Raw genomic sequence first — 13867 nt, forward strand, 5'->3', positions numbered from 1 at the left:
TGTTGACAGCTCTGTCTGTGCCACTAAGAGTGGCTGCGGCTTGTGCTGGTGTGACACACTTCAAACCCAGGCTGACCTCCAAAGAGAGCAGCTCCGTGCCCGTGCTGCTCATGTTAAACTCCTTGAGCAAGTGTAATTGCCGGATGTCTCAGTGATCCAGTGTATCATCTTTTTTCCCCTTATTGAAGTGATTTTAGTAGACTGTGGGTAGTAAATACATTCAACTGAAAGCAGGATGAATGAAACCTGTTTTAAAGTGCATAGTGCGCTCTTGCCGTGTCTGTGTTGCTGGTCTGTGGGAGAAGCGCCTGAGCATCCTTGCACCCTGGGAAGAAAGGAAACACTCTGGGTGCCTGGGAACCGAGCAAAGGACTGCCAGTGTCCCTGCAGTGGTGCTGGTGTGATGCCTACAATGAACCTCACCTGCTTCTTGCAGTAGAAGGAGATTTGAGTGGGGCTGCCTCACCTGGAGCAGCACCTTTTCACTGTCCTGCCTGTGGCCCCAGACTCCTCCTTGTGTCCTCTCTCCCCTAACCAGCTCTCCTTGCCCTTGTTTCAGGGCTGCCTGAGGATGCATCACCCCTCAACCCAGCCATCATCTCAGGGGTGCTGGGAACCCTCCTCGCCATCCCCGTGCCACCCTGCAGGGCTCCGGACCTGACGCCTCCGTGCCCTCCTCCAGCAGGATGGCCCAGGCGGGGGGACCCGTCCGCTTCCACCCTGAGCAATGCTGTGCCGCCTCGCCACCGCCGTTCGCTCGTGGGGTGGACCGGAGACCCTGGCTGGTGGGGGGGAGCCCCGAGGCCGGGAGGCACAGCCCCCCACGCTGTCTCACCCCCAACCTCAACGCCGGCCGCCTCCACCTCCTGCGCAAGGGCCTGGCACCAGACATCCGCCGCTGCCCCCTTGGCCTCTACAACAGCACCGGCTCCTTGGCCCGCAAGCTGGTGGAGGGGGCTCCCTTTGGCAACGGGAGCTGCCTGGGCACGGGGCGCATTACGGCCCCCTGCACCCCGCGGCGGGACCAGCCCAGCCTGGCCCTCTCTTCCCCGGGCAGCCGCAGCCCGCTGGTGGCAGCGGCCTCAGAGGGACACAGCTCCGTTGTCACCTTCCGCTTCATTGAGAAGGCCAGCGTGCGGACCCTGGCGCTCTCCCAGCCCCGCTGGGACAATGGTCCCCACAGCCTCAGCCGCAGCCTGGAGCTCAGCAGGGACATGGGGTCCCCCCAGCCCCAGCCCCTGCCCCAGGAGCGGCTCCTGTGCACGCTGAAGCTGGAGGCCTCCGCATCTGACCCGCTCCTGGCTGGGGGCAGGACCCCGGGGGGGACACAGCCCTGTGGGAAGGAGCCCTGCGCCCTTGACACCAGCTGCCTCTGCCGCTCCCTCACCAACGGGCTGCCGGAGGACTTCCCCGGCTTCACCAGGAGCCCCCTGAAACCAGACTCCCAACTGCAGGTAGGTGCTGGGGTGTTCCGCACCAGGCATGGGCTCTGCCCTGGAGTCTGTTGCCCACTCACCACTCTCCCCTCTGCAGGGCAATGCCTGGCCATACCCTCGTCAGAGTTCGGCCCATGCCCAGCGCATCGCCAGGGCCAAGTGGGAATTCTTCTATGGCTCCTCAGATGCCCCGAAGACAGGTAAGAGGCTGGGGGGATTATGCCCTTGGCTGGACCAACCTCTCCTTTGCAAGTCTGAATTGCTGCTGAGACTGCCTCCGGGGCTGCCCATCCCTTCGGACTTGTCAGTCCCCACCGGAAAGCCAAGATCCCCCTGAGATCAGCCAGTCTGTGTCATCCTGTGGCCTGATTCTGCACACAACGACCTCCCTGCAGAGTTCACTGTGGCCATGCAAAGTATTGTGTAAAGGGAGTGATGCAGGGCTCTAACACCTGGCAGCCCCTAGCTACCTCTACAGAAGGGATTTGGGGCTGGCTGTGGGTGCAATGGCACTGACAGCACCCTGTCTCTGCCTCTCCCACTCTTTTTCCTTCTAGCTCCTCCATTCCCCGGTGTCCATCACATATGTGACCCCTCTCTTGGTGTGTGTGTGTCCAGCGCTCCCCAGTGCAGCTCCCCACGCTCTGAGTTCTTTGTGCTCCCTTGCAGGCTCCTCTGCCCCCGACTCTGCTCCCCTGGCCGAGCCCCTCCAGAAGCCCTTCTGCCCGCTGCCCGCGGAGCCACCAGGGCCGGTGCCCGAGCACAGCCTGAGCCACATGGAGGTGGAGATAGAAGTGTCTCCTACGGACGGCCAGAAGACCAGCTCCTGCGAGACTGGGATTATAAGGAGGACGGTGAAGTACTCTGAGACAGACCTGGACACCGTGCCACTGAGGTGCTATCGCGAAACCAACATTGACGATATCCTGGCCGAGAAGGAGGAGGTGGATTCAGCGATTGAGAGCCAGAAGGACAGTGAGAGCAACCCAAGCTTTGGGGGCACACCGGGCAGGAGGAACAGCACACCAGAGGAGCTCCCTGCCCCAGGTGCTGGCTGCCCAAAGGATGAGCTTCAGGACAGGGATGTGGATGAAGATGATGAAGTGTTTGAGGCGATGAAGAAGGAGAACAGGGAAAGGTGAGGCTCCATGCGTGAGGGCAAAAAGCTCTCCTTATCTTCCTTATTGTCCCCTGCATGGCAAAATGGACTCTGCCAAAATAGCATCTGAGCCAAAAGTCCCAGTGGCTCCATGCAAGCTGTGTGTGGGGTCAGATGGGGTCCTGGATTGCCCCACTGGGATTGGGACTGGGGCTGGGGCTGGGAGGGGGCCCTCAGTGCCCTACGGAAAGAGCAGGGCAGCACAGGTGAGCCAGCCCTGCGTGCTGCACCATGGGCCTCGCACCCCTGGGGTGAGCCCTGCAGCTCAGGTCTCCCAGCTGAGCCAAGGCTTCCTGGTGCAAGTCCCGCCAAGTTAATTACATCCTGCCCTGGTGCTGCTGGACGTTGGGGTGACAGTGTCAGGGCACCTGAGGCCAGGCCATGTCCTGGAGCTGCTGCGTGCCGGCAGGCACTGCCGGGCTGCACTCCTCTCCACAGACGGCTGTGCTTCGGCAGTGGGGGTGGTATCTTTTGTTTGGCCTCAGTAGGTATTTGCCATGTTTGGAGAAGAGTAGGGAATGCACTGGACTGCAAAAAGCCTTTTGTTGTCTTTCATGTCATTTTTCACTTGTGTGGCAAAACACCCTGTGCTGGGAGGTCGATGGAGTGGGTGACAACAAAGTTATCATTCAGTTGCCCACCCCTGGGCAACTAATGCCATCCGAGCTGCTGTCTGGCCTGTGCTGGGCACTGGTGATCAGGACCTATGAGAGATGGAGTTTTTGCTTGGTCGTACAAGACTCTGCCCATGGAGTGTCCTGTGGAGCGGTGTTTTGACCATGAGGAGTGACGGGCATCATCTGCCTGCCCCAGGAGGAGAAGTTGCTCCAGAGCACTGTGTGCGACAGCTGCCTGTGGGGAAAGGCCCTGGCAGGGAGCGGGAGATGCCTGTGCAGGCAATGGCAACAAAGGGCATCTCCTGACACGTGTACCAGCAAAGAGAGGGTGAGACGAGGGGGCTCAGCATCATCTGCAAATGCTCTGCAGGAGCAGGGAGAGGTCTCGCCTGGGAAGCACAAAGCCAGGGCAATGCCTGGGGTGCCATGTAGCATGTGCTCACCTAGCAGTGCAGAAAGAAGGCAGGGAGCATTTAGGTGGAAGAAAAGGAAAAGAGGTGGTTTGATCTGGTTAGTAGGAAAAGATAATGAAAATGTAGCCGCCAGTGGTGCCCCTGTGCTGAGAAAGTGAAGCACAAAGGTGCTGGGCTGATGGGAAGTGAAGGTGTGTGTCCTGAGGGGAGCTGGGCTCCTGCCAGTTTGTCCAGCCTTTGCATTTCTAGCAGAAGGGACGTACACATCCCTCCCTGCTGCCCGCCCTGTCCTCACAAGCCTTGCGTTCTAGAGAAAGGCTGAAAATAAGCCATTTTTTATATATTCTTTTACAAATGAATAGTGATGGAAGTTCTGTGTAAGGTGTAAAGTTCTTTGAGGTACTGCAACAATTGTCTTGCATTTTATTTCCAGATATGTACTAGGCCACTACAAATCCTATGAACCATAAGCGCAGACCTGCTTTTTGCCCTCTGAGACACCTTACTGTAGCTCCCCAGATAGCGCTGAAAGCTTGGATGTGTCCTTAAATGCATTGTTGCCCCTAAAGATGGTGCTCCTGATATGATTACCAATGTGTTTATAGGGGCGTCATATTCATTTCACATGGCTTCTTTGTAGACCAGTGGTTTTTGCTTTGCAGACCCCTGAATATTCCACATGTAGATGCAGACACTGTGGGCAGCATCTTGAAAATCTTGAGCCTCAAACCGTGAGCTTATTTAGTCCCTGCATCACAGCCCCAGGTTTTTGCTTACATACTGTTTCTGAGCTCTGCAGCCGCAATCCTCCTCCCTGTTTACTAGTCATCAGTATTGATGTTTCCTACTTCGAGCTTTCTGCTTTGCCTGCCCACAGGAGGGGTGATGCTAGGGTGATTAAGGAGCCCCCAAGGCTCCCCAGAGCTGGCACCTTTCTGCTGCTGCAGGAGCTGCTATACCCCAGGCCTGTCCTGGTAGCTGGGAAGGACCGGCCCTACAAAATTACAGAAGTACCTTTGAATGCTGATTTGCAGCATTTAGACATGTAAATCCCTTTGAAAACCTAGCCTTAAGGGGTTAGCACCTTCTGCAAAGGGGATTTTGGCTTGGTGCTATCTTGTTGTCCTTCATAGTCTGGCCAAAGGGCATCTTCTTTGGTGATTTACCCTCCCAAAATAAGAGCATGTTAACAGCTAAAAAAATCCAGTACCAAATCAAACGAGACATGGAAAGCGACAGAAGAAACGATGTCTTCTTCCAGCAAATCTGCTGCCTGAATATATTTAGAGTCAAATCTACTGACTCTAATGACTAGTCTAAGCTTCTACTGTCTTTATTCCCATTAGTCCCGTAGAGCCGAGACCTGTCAGTGAGAACGGGCTCAATTCCCTTCCTTCTTGAGCACTGGCAGACATGCTGGCTAAGCTGGAGGCAGGGCCTGGCTTGTCCCTGCAGCACGGGTGCCTGTGGCTGATAAGAGAGAAGAGGCTTTGGAAGAGGCTTCGCTGGGGGTGCCTTGCTCCCCCAGGAGCACAGAGGCTGCCAGGAGGCAGAAATGCTTTTTCTCCCTCCAAGCAGAGCAGCCTTGCCCAGGAAAGCCCTTGGATCTGCTCCCTGGGGAGCCTTTCCAGAGCCTTTGTGCTTGCTGCTTGGTGGCGAGAAAATAGCTGCAGGGCAGGCCTTGTTGGGGATTAAAAAAATGGTTACAGCCCGATTTCATCAAACGCTTAAGCTTGTGCTTAACCTGCCTCAGTAGCCACAAGCCTCTGACACAGAGCTGCAGCTCGGGGTGATGTTCCCACGTCCCACAGGCTCAGGCTGAAGAAGGGATGCTCAGGGTGACACCGCAGGCACCTGCCCATGAGCTGGGAGAGGCACATGCAGCTTGCAGGGGAGGACTGAGGGCAGTGTGACCCCAGTGTGACAGTGTGGAGGTGGCAGGGGAGTGTGGGAGCTGGAGGGGACAGCAGCACCCATGGTCAGTACCTGTGGCTGAGCATGGGTTGGAGTCAGGACACCGAGCCCTAAGAGCAGGCAGCTCCCAAGCTAGGGATGTGTGAGGAGCCTGGGGGAGTGCAAGGAGCTGCTGGGGCTGGTCTGTACAAGAGCTTTGTTCAGAGAGGAATGAAGTGAGGGGCTGCTGGGTGGTGCTGTAGGGCCTCACCTTCTTCGAGCTGAGCTGAGATCCCCATGTAGAGCCCAGCATGCCTGTGCAGGCAGGAGTGGGGCATGGCTGGGACAGTCAGGGGTCTGGAGGGTCACCGGAGCATTTAGCAGAGAGAAAACCACTGAGGGCCCGAGGAGAGAGATTGTTCTTTCTTCACCACCCTGCTGGGGACAACAGGGCTTGGCAGCACCAGGCAGGGAGAAGAGAACAAGCCTCTTCCCCTCCATCAGCTGTCACACTCAGCTGCCAAAACCCAGTTGTGCAGACCCCACGGGCAGACCTGCGCCTGAGGGGCTTCTGGCTTTGGTGCTAAGGGGCAATGCAGCATGGCCAGCGGCTCCTGGGACCAGCTTCCTCTCCATACCCGCCTGGACCCTCCCAAGGGAGGCTCACTGCCTCTCCCACCCCAGCTCAAGGCTGGAAACCCGTTTGCTTTCCCGCTGCCCGCCGCCCTTGCGCAGATGCTCAGTTGCAGCCTCTGCGTCTCCTCCCCGCCTCTGCTCCTCCCAGCTGCGTTTGTCTGGCTTGGTGACGGTGCAGTGACCCTTCCTGGGGGGCTGGAGCGGGGCGTGGGGGGGCTGGGCAGCGCAGTGGGGGCAGATGAAGCATCTAGGTCCGAGCAGGAGTGGTGTGTGCAGGCAGCATTGTGCCCCTGCTGCTGCGACTAGATCCTTGTGGAGCTGAACGGCTTTGCGCTTGATATTTCAGGGTGGAGAGTTTGCTTCCAAAGCTCGGATGGTGTGGACAAAATCAGCTGTGTTTTTTCTGTGGCTTGGTGACAATATCCTTGATCACAAGAATGAGCCCGGCTCCCTCTCCTAGGAAAAACGTCCCTTCCGTCTGCTGGTGTTGTCCTCCCTGGCACAGCCCATCACCCTCCTTATGGATTCAAGGCACAAAATGAAGTCAGCGGCATTAGCTCAGTTTAGTAGCATGCAGCTGGGTGGTAAGGATAGTGAATGCACATTTGCATCTGTAAAGCTCATCTGCAGATGTTAAAGAGGTCTCTTCTGCCTTGTCCTCGTCAGAAAGCCACCCCAGAGGTGGCTGCTCCTACGGCTCCTACGGGAATGGTAAGAGCGCCGAGCGGTGCTGCACAGCCAGGGACACGGTGGGTGGTGAGAGCAGCCTCGGTCCTGCCTCACTTACCTGTGTCTGGCTTAGCCACACTGCCCTTGAAGCCAGCTGTGATCTGAGGGAGTTGGGCTGCCAACTCTTGGCCTGCTGAAGTAATCAGGGCATGATTTTTGAGCGGTATGTGAAGGCTAATGAATGCAGATCATTTGGTGCTTGTAACAGCAATGCATTTTCTGAGCCCTCTGTACAAAGCTGTTTGTTCATAACAAATGTTATGACAAGCTGGATCAGTTCCTCTCCTTTAATCAGAGGAGAGAGTGGCATAACAAATGCTTTTCTGCTGCTTTAATAAAATGATAGCAGCTTATGAGTAAAGTAGGATTTTAGGGCTGTGTTTATGCTTGTATGGCTGAAGCATTATTGTTCCCTCCGTTGGAAATGTCCCTGTTGTCACTTGCTCAGACGGATGGGCAGGCTGTACTTCACCTCATTTACAGGACAAAACACTCAGGGCTTCAGAGTTTAGAAACTCCCGTGTTGGAGACCTGCATTGGAGACAGGCTGGGCCTTTCTACAGGGCTGATCCCTGACAAGATGATGAGCCAGGACCAAGCCTGGCCTCTAGGACATGCACCAGATCAGGTCCCTGAGCTCAGAGCTGGGTGTGGGGCTCACTCTGTACCGTTTGGGGAAACCTGGGGCTCAGCATCACATTGTGCTGGGTCCCAGATGTCTCCTGGGACCAGCCAGCAGACCTTGCAGATGGGTGTTGGTCATGCTCTGAGCATGATGCTCAGCATCCACGGTGCTGCATTCATGGTGTCATGCTGTCCTGAACAGCTTCAGGAGGAGCATTCTGGGTGCCGGGAACTCTGAAGGCTCATGGAAAATTCAGCCACTTCCAGATTTGGTTGGAAATGGAGCTGAACCACATCCTGCTTCTGGTTCTTGAGTCCTTTATTGGATCTAAGCTTGAGTGACTGGGAGCCGTAGCCATCTCATAAGCTTCTTATGAGGATGAGCCACTAAAGGAACAAAAGTCTGTGGCGCATTAACGGAGAAGCATATGTCTGGAGGGAGGCCAGTGCAGTCCCTCTTCCCATGATGTCTTGGGCAGGCGAGGCGTTTCCTTGGAGGTCTACAGATGTTCAGAGGAGATTCTGCCCTCCCCAGTTTCCTTCTGGAGCAGCGCCTGGGCTTTCGTTTTGGGACTTGGATCCCTTGCTCCTCAGTGACCAGTTCTTCTCACCTTCTTTCCCTCTAGGATCATGGACCGAGACACACAGGGTATGCTCAAGTCTCCAGTGCCCTTCCTCCTAGGGCACAGCCTCTCTAAGGATGGCATGGACTCTTTCAGCAAGCATTTTGAGAGCATCATGGAGTCCCATCGAGCCAAAGGCACATCTTACACCAGCCTGGACTCCATTGACATCCTCTCCTCCCCAGCCCACACCCACGAGACCTTTTTCACCTTTGATCTCCCAAACCTCACTCCAGAAATACAGGGACAGATCCGAGAGAGCGCCAAGCTGATCGAGGAGAACTTTGCTCCTCTGGCTCACTTGGAGCCGGACTCTGGGACCAGTTCGGCCACAGATGCCCCCTGGACGGAGAGGGAGGAGGAGCGGGGAAGACGAAGGAAGTGTGCTCGGCACAGCCGTTGCCGCTCAGACGACAGCTTTGGTACTCCCTTGGCCTCCAACATGAGGTGAGTGACCAAAGTTGCTTGCTGTCCACCTGGGTCACCACGGCTCGATGTGGAGTCTAACCCTGTGCAGTGTATTTTGCAGCCAGAGCCTAACTTATGTTCCTGGGGAAGAGCGGGAGGGCCAGGACTGGGTGTGATGGATTTTCTGTAAAGTGGCTGATGAGGCCAGTGATCACCATGTGTTGTGGTAGGCGTGTCAGTGGGAGCACATCTTTTCAATCTTTGCCAGCTTTGTTGGTGCTGGAGGACTGTGAGGTTTCCTCCAACCTAGCAAGCAGAGAGTCCCAGGATTTCAATCCCGTGCTGGTTCCCATTGCAGGAGAGTCTAACATCTATGGTAGCTATGGGGAGATGCCAGTCGCAAGTATCAGTAGAAATTCCACAGCCTTTCCCTCCTGGAGGCCAAGACTTCCTGATACTGCTGCGTCCCTCACCGTCTGAGTAGCAGCCTCCTGTTTCTTGGGGGCAAGAGTCCCATGGTCTTGTACCTATTGTCCTGGCCTCCTGAAGCTCCTCAGCCTTGTGTATGTTGGGAGATGGAGGGCAGAGATGAGCACAGCCCACCAGAGGCTCCCTGTACATTGCTCCAAGCCTGCCTGCACCTGGGCTCAGGATGGCTGCCCCATGCCTGGGGAGATCTCTGGTGGAGAGGGCTGGGGGAGCTCAGCCCCACCACTTTCAACCTATCCCTAGGTGAGACCATGTCCAGGCTGAGACACTACCTTCCTGCACTCCTCCCCCTTCCAACAAGGATTTGAGCTGAGGCACTTGTGATGTGGCAGGTTGGCAGCCAACATCTTTTCACTTTTCCAGCGTAGGCTCATCCGATGAGTTGTCATGTCTGGTCTGGATGTCAGGCCTGGTCCAGTGGTTCAGCTGCAGAGCTGGTGGCTCTTGGAGAACTTGGTGTCTCAGTCGTGCCAGTGCTGGCCTTCCTGTTTGCATTGCCTCCCTGCAAGGTCTCTCCGCCCAGTGACCTCCTGTGCAATACCAGAGCCTCCTGAATCCCTCACCCACTTTCTAGGCTTTAGTCTTTTCCATACCAGAATTTTTTGGGTTTAATCTTTTCTGGGCTAAACCTATGTCGCTTCTGATCACAACCTGTGCCATCCTCATAGGCTCAGCTTGGAGTGTTCAGGTGAGGATCCAAGCTCTCTGTCTTCTCTGGTGTCTGCAGTCAAGAGAGGAAAGTGGGGTATTGCATCTGCGATTTTGGGGCACAGAGGCACTGGATTAGGCCTTCCCTTTCTTTGGGACACTGAAGCCAGGGGCATGGTGGCATAGAGACCAGGCAAGGTTTGTGCAGTAAAACTGGTGATGTCCGAGAGGCACGAGGCAGCGAAGGGTGGCAGTATCCAGCCATGATCAGTGCTCTATGCAGGAAGAATTGGCTGCTTCTTCCTCTGCCAAGGCAAGGGACCAAAACAGGGCACTCTGGAGAAACTGAGAGGACAGTATTTGGCTTATTGTCCACAGGGTGCCATCACACACAGCAACACCGCCGCAGGGGCACAGGGAGGTGTGAGGGTGCAGAGACACAGCTGGCAGCCGGAACAGCGATAATGTGGCTTATCGGAGGTTTTTCCTCCCTGGTTGATAGTCAGCGGAGCGCAGAGCATGCCAGCGGTGCCGAGGACATAGCAGCACTGTGCTCTCTTCCTAGCTCATGTTTCAGAGCAGCACTGTGCTGCGGCACAGGCCATGGAGGGGTGATGTGTCTCCCTCAAACTGCCCTGGATCTTTGCTGAGCCCACCTTTGTTGAGCCTCTTGCCTTCTCCTCTCCCAGCCCTCACTAGCAGGAGCACCTCTGCTTTGGTGGCAGGGAAGCGTGGGGGAAACCCAGCGGCAGCCCTCGCTGTGCTCCCTGGCCTGGGTACCTGAAGCTTCACAAGTAGTTTGAAGAGCTGTCTCGGCTGGTTGCTCAAAGGTTCCCATGAGCTGACGTCAGTGGCTCCTGGTACCTGGCAGGGCTGATCTGCTCGAGCAAGGAGTGTCCTTGTGTTGCTTCCATTAAGGGGTCTTTAACGGAAATTGCTGGGGAAAGGAGCTCAGGAATCTCTGCAGCCGTCATAATGCAACATCACCTGTGCCAGCATGGCCAGAGCAGGGGATTTGCCACCAGCTGTGGTCACAAGCAGCACAGACTGACTGCCACCAGCTCAGATGGACTGGGGACCCCAGGCAGAGAGGCTCTGCGTTGGAGGCTGTGCTTTACACTGGCTGTTGGCCTCAGGCTTGGCAGAGGTGACCTCGTGCTGCAGAGCTTTGGCATGAGGAGTGACTGGTGATGAACACCAGTGAGTCTAGACCTGTGTGTGCTGCCTTGTGGCTGTCCCTCTTGTGCCTCTGAAACCTTTGATGTTATTTGTTACAATGGTTGGGGTCTGGGTGGCCCTGCAGCCTGTGATCTTCTATCTTTCTCAGAGGCAGGAGCACCCAAGTTGGTGTCCCCCATAGCTGGTGGCCTTGGTTCTCGCAGCCTCACGGCTCACACCAAGGCTCTGGTGTCCCTCAGCACGTGATAGTCTGAGACCATGCTTTTATCTTGACCTTGTGCATGGAGAGTGTGCCGAAGTGCAGACCTGGCAAGGACTCCTTGGCCGCTGGGATGCCTCCACCTCCTCCAGTGGCCTTGGCTAAAAGGGAGAGAGCAGTGGCTGAATAGCAAGGGTCCCAGTGTGGGACCCCCCTCCCCACCTGTCCAGAGCAGAACACAGCATGGTGGCATCTCCAGTGAGTGAGCAAGTTATTACCTGTTTGGGCGGGAGGTGAAGGTGTGCAGTCCCCAGCTGTCACTGGGCAGAGGGCTGCAGTTAAAGCAGTCTGTCCCCAGGGCTGTGATGGTGACCCGCAGAGCGTGCATGGGGTCAGAGCCCTTCAGGGCTGGCAGGGTCCCTCTGGGGCTGGTGGGTCTGGCCAGGGCCAGATGTGGTGCAAGCGCCCCCGCAATCCAGCCGCCCAGCTTCCCTTGCTGTCCCACTCCTTCAGAGCAAGCCTTGGTGTCAGGCACAGCCGTGCTGGTCCCTGAGCAGTGCCAGTGGAAGGAGAGGACGTGACTTGTCCGCCGTGCCACCCCCACGAGAGGCGAGCGAGGCAGGCTCTGCCGCGACCAGAATCAGGAGCATCGCCTGAGGTGGGACAGCAAGAAGGGCAGGCAGGAGAAGCAGCAGCAAAGCGGAGGTGTCTGCAAAGTGCCTGGTGGAAAGGGTCGGATAGCGCAGCGAGGGGCAGCGCGGCCGCAGCCTCGCTAGAGGGAGAGCTCCACCGCGGAGCTGCGGCTGCGTGGGAGGAGCGGGGAGCCCGCGGGGCCGCACCGCCCGGGCGGGGGATGCGCCGGGAGCCCAGCCTTCTCCCCGGCCAGACCGCGGCTGCTGGCGTGTGCTGGAGCGCCGGGCCCCTGCCAATAAGCTCCGCTGTGTTTCTTTATAAGGTCCCTTTTGTTACGGCAGCAGTCGGTGAGCCGGTGCCCCCCCCCGACCCTGCTTCTCGAGGCCAGCGCAGGTCTGTCAGCTGGCCTGAGCTCCCAGTTGGCACTGGGCAAACTGGTGAGATGATGCCCTGAGGGCTGTACACAGTTTCGGGCCCAGTGGGGTGGATTTGGGGTGTGATGTGGGAGGGCTGAGCAGAGGAAGGAGGGCAATGAGGAAAGGATGGAGATAGGGGAAGGAAGGGATGGTGTGGGATGGGAGCACAGGAGGGGGACAAGGTCGCAGTATTAAGAGGTGCCCCCATAAGCACTGGCATGGCAAGAGATGGGGCACAAGCCTTGCGGGGGGATTTTCTCCCAAGCATTTCTATGTTGAGCCATGAAGGGCAGCAGGAGCTGGGGCACAGGATGCGGTCACAATGCTGGGGGCTGGGGCAGGTGCTCCATGGCGTGGAGGATGGGGGAAGCATGGGAGGGTCCCCAGGCTGGCTAGGCTCAGGCACAGCACATCCCCATGGGGTGCAGGCAGTCATGTCAGGTGTTAATTCCAACCCCTGGGTCTGACCCAGAGTCCCCAGGCTGGGCTTTGCCCAAGGATCTGAGAAACCCAGGTTTCCCTGCGCTACCCCATGGCATCTGTGTCTCTGAAGGAAAAGACAACCCTCCACCCAGTAGGTGAGTAATCAGATTTTAAGACTTTCAGCTGGCTCCAGAAATTGTTCGGTGGGATTGCAGAGTCAGCGCCTGTCCTCTGCAGGAGTGGTTGTACCCCCCAGAAGAGGGGCTGATGGGATGGGGTGATGGAGAACAGGCAGGCATCTGCAGAGAGTGCTGGTGCTGCAGTGGAGGCTCTGGAAGTCTGCAGAGAAACAGGACTGAGGAGGGGCACAGCTACCCAAAGTTTGGTCCTACCTGGATCTGGCAGCAGTTATGCTGGCAAGTGTCGCTGTGGCTGGGTGATTTGAGGACCACATTAGACTCCAGAGCTGCCAGAAAGCAGGACCAGCCCTGCCTGTGATTGGAGGCTGGCCCAGCTGACCTTCAAGTGTCCTCCCAGCCCTAACTTCAATTCTGTGAGGAATGAACCAGCCCAGATCCTGGCTGTCATAAATCAAAGTCACTCCACTGAGACCGATGGAGGGAGCTGCATTTATTTAGCTCAGCCAAAGATCCGGTCTGGTACATTCTTAGCAGCAACGTTAGGCAGGCTGGGCTCGCTTGGCAGAGGCATCAGGCATCTAGCCATGCATGTGGGGCATTGGGAATCGAGTGCAGAGTGCTGCTCTCCCCCAGGCATATGCTCCTCACAGACCTGGACCAGGCTACCTGCCCTGTCCCTTCATGGTGCAGGATGCAAAATAGCCTCCTGTGGGAAGCAAGTGGCACTTGGGTTGTGGTTGGAAGTTTTGAGTTTTGTACAGCAGGTGTCCACCTGTAAATGTGTCAGGCAGGACCTGGACAAACCAGGAGCTCGGCTGAGCACCCCAGCTGTATCCAATGGCCACCCAGCCCACCATGCAGATACATCCCTGCTGGCAGCCAGGAGCTGGAGGTCAGCCCTCTAGAGCAGGCTTTGCTGAGATAGTGCCTTACTGCTGCCCCACATCCAGGGGAGATTTGCTCCTGATTGGAGACAGCCATGGAGAGAACATGGTGCCAAGCATGCCCAGTTTGTGGTGGCAAGGTGGAGAGGACATTGGTGCTCCTGCAGTGACATTCCGCATTGCAGCCAGGGAAGGTGCTGCAGTCTCTCCTTCTGGGCTCCAGGCAGTTTACCAGAGGAGGAATATTGGGGTGAAATGAGGATGTGGCTCCAGGAAAGGAGTGTTTGGCCCTGAGAAGGAACATTTGGACCCTGGAGA

At 56.8% G+C, this 13867-nt stretch overlaps 1 protein-coding gene across 1 annotated transcript in view; it reads left to right on the plus strand.

Annotated features, from left to right (window-relative positions):
- The first annotated feature begins 686 nt into the window (after positions 1-686).
- PSD (pleckstrin and Sec7 domain containing) overlaps positions 687-13867 on the plus strand; it is a 35358-nt gene continuing 22177 nt past the window's right edge. The window contains exons 1-4 of the mRNA XM_065638365.1: positions 687-1454; positions 1534-1636; positions 2106-2574; positions 8134-8577. Of these exons, the coding sequence (XP_065494437.1) occupies positions 687-1454; positions 1534-1636; positions 2106-2574; positions 8134-8577 (1784 nt within the window). The remainder of the gene's footprint in view (positions 1455-1533; positions 1637-2105; positions 2575-8133; positions 8578-13867) is intronic.

This window comes from Caloenas nicobarica, chromosome 7, assembly GCF_036013445.1.
Source record: "Caloenas nicobarica isolate bCalNic1 chromosome 7, bCalNic1.hap1, whole genome shotgun sequence".
NCBI lineage: Eukaryota > Metazoa > Chordata > Aves > Columbiformes > Columbidae > Caloenas > Caloenas nicobarica.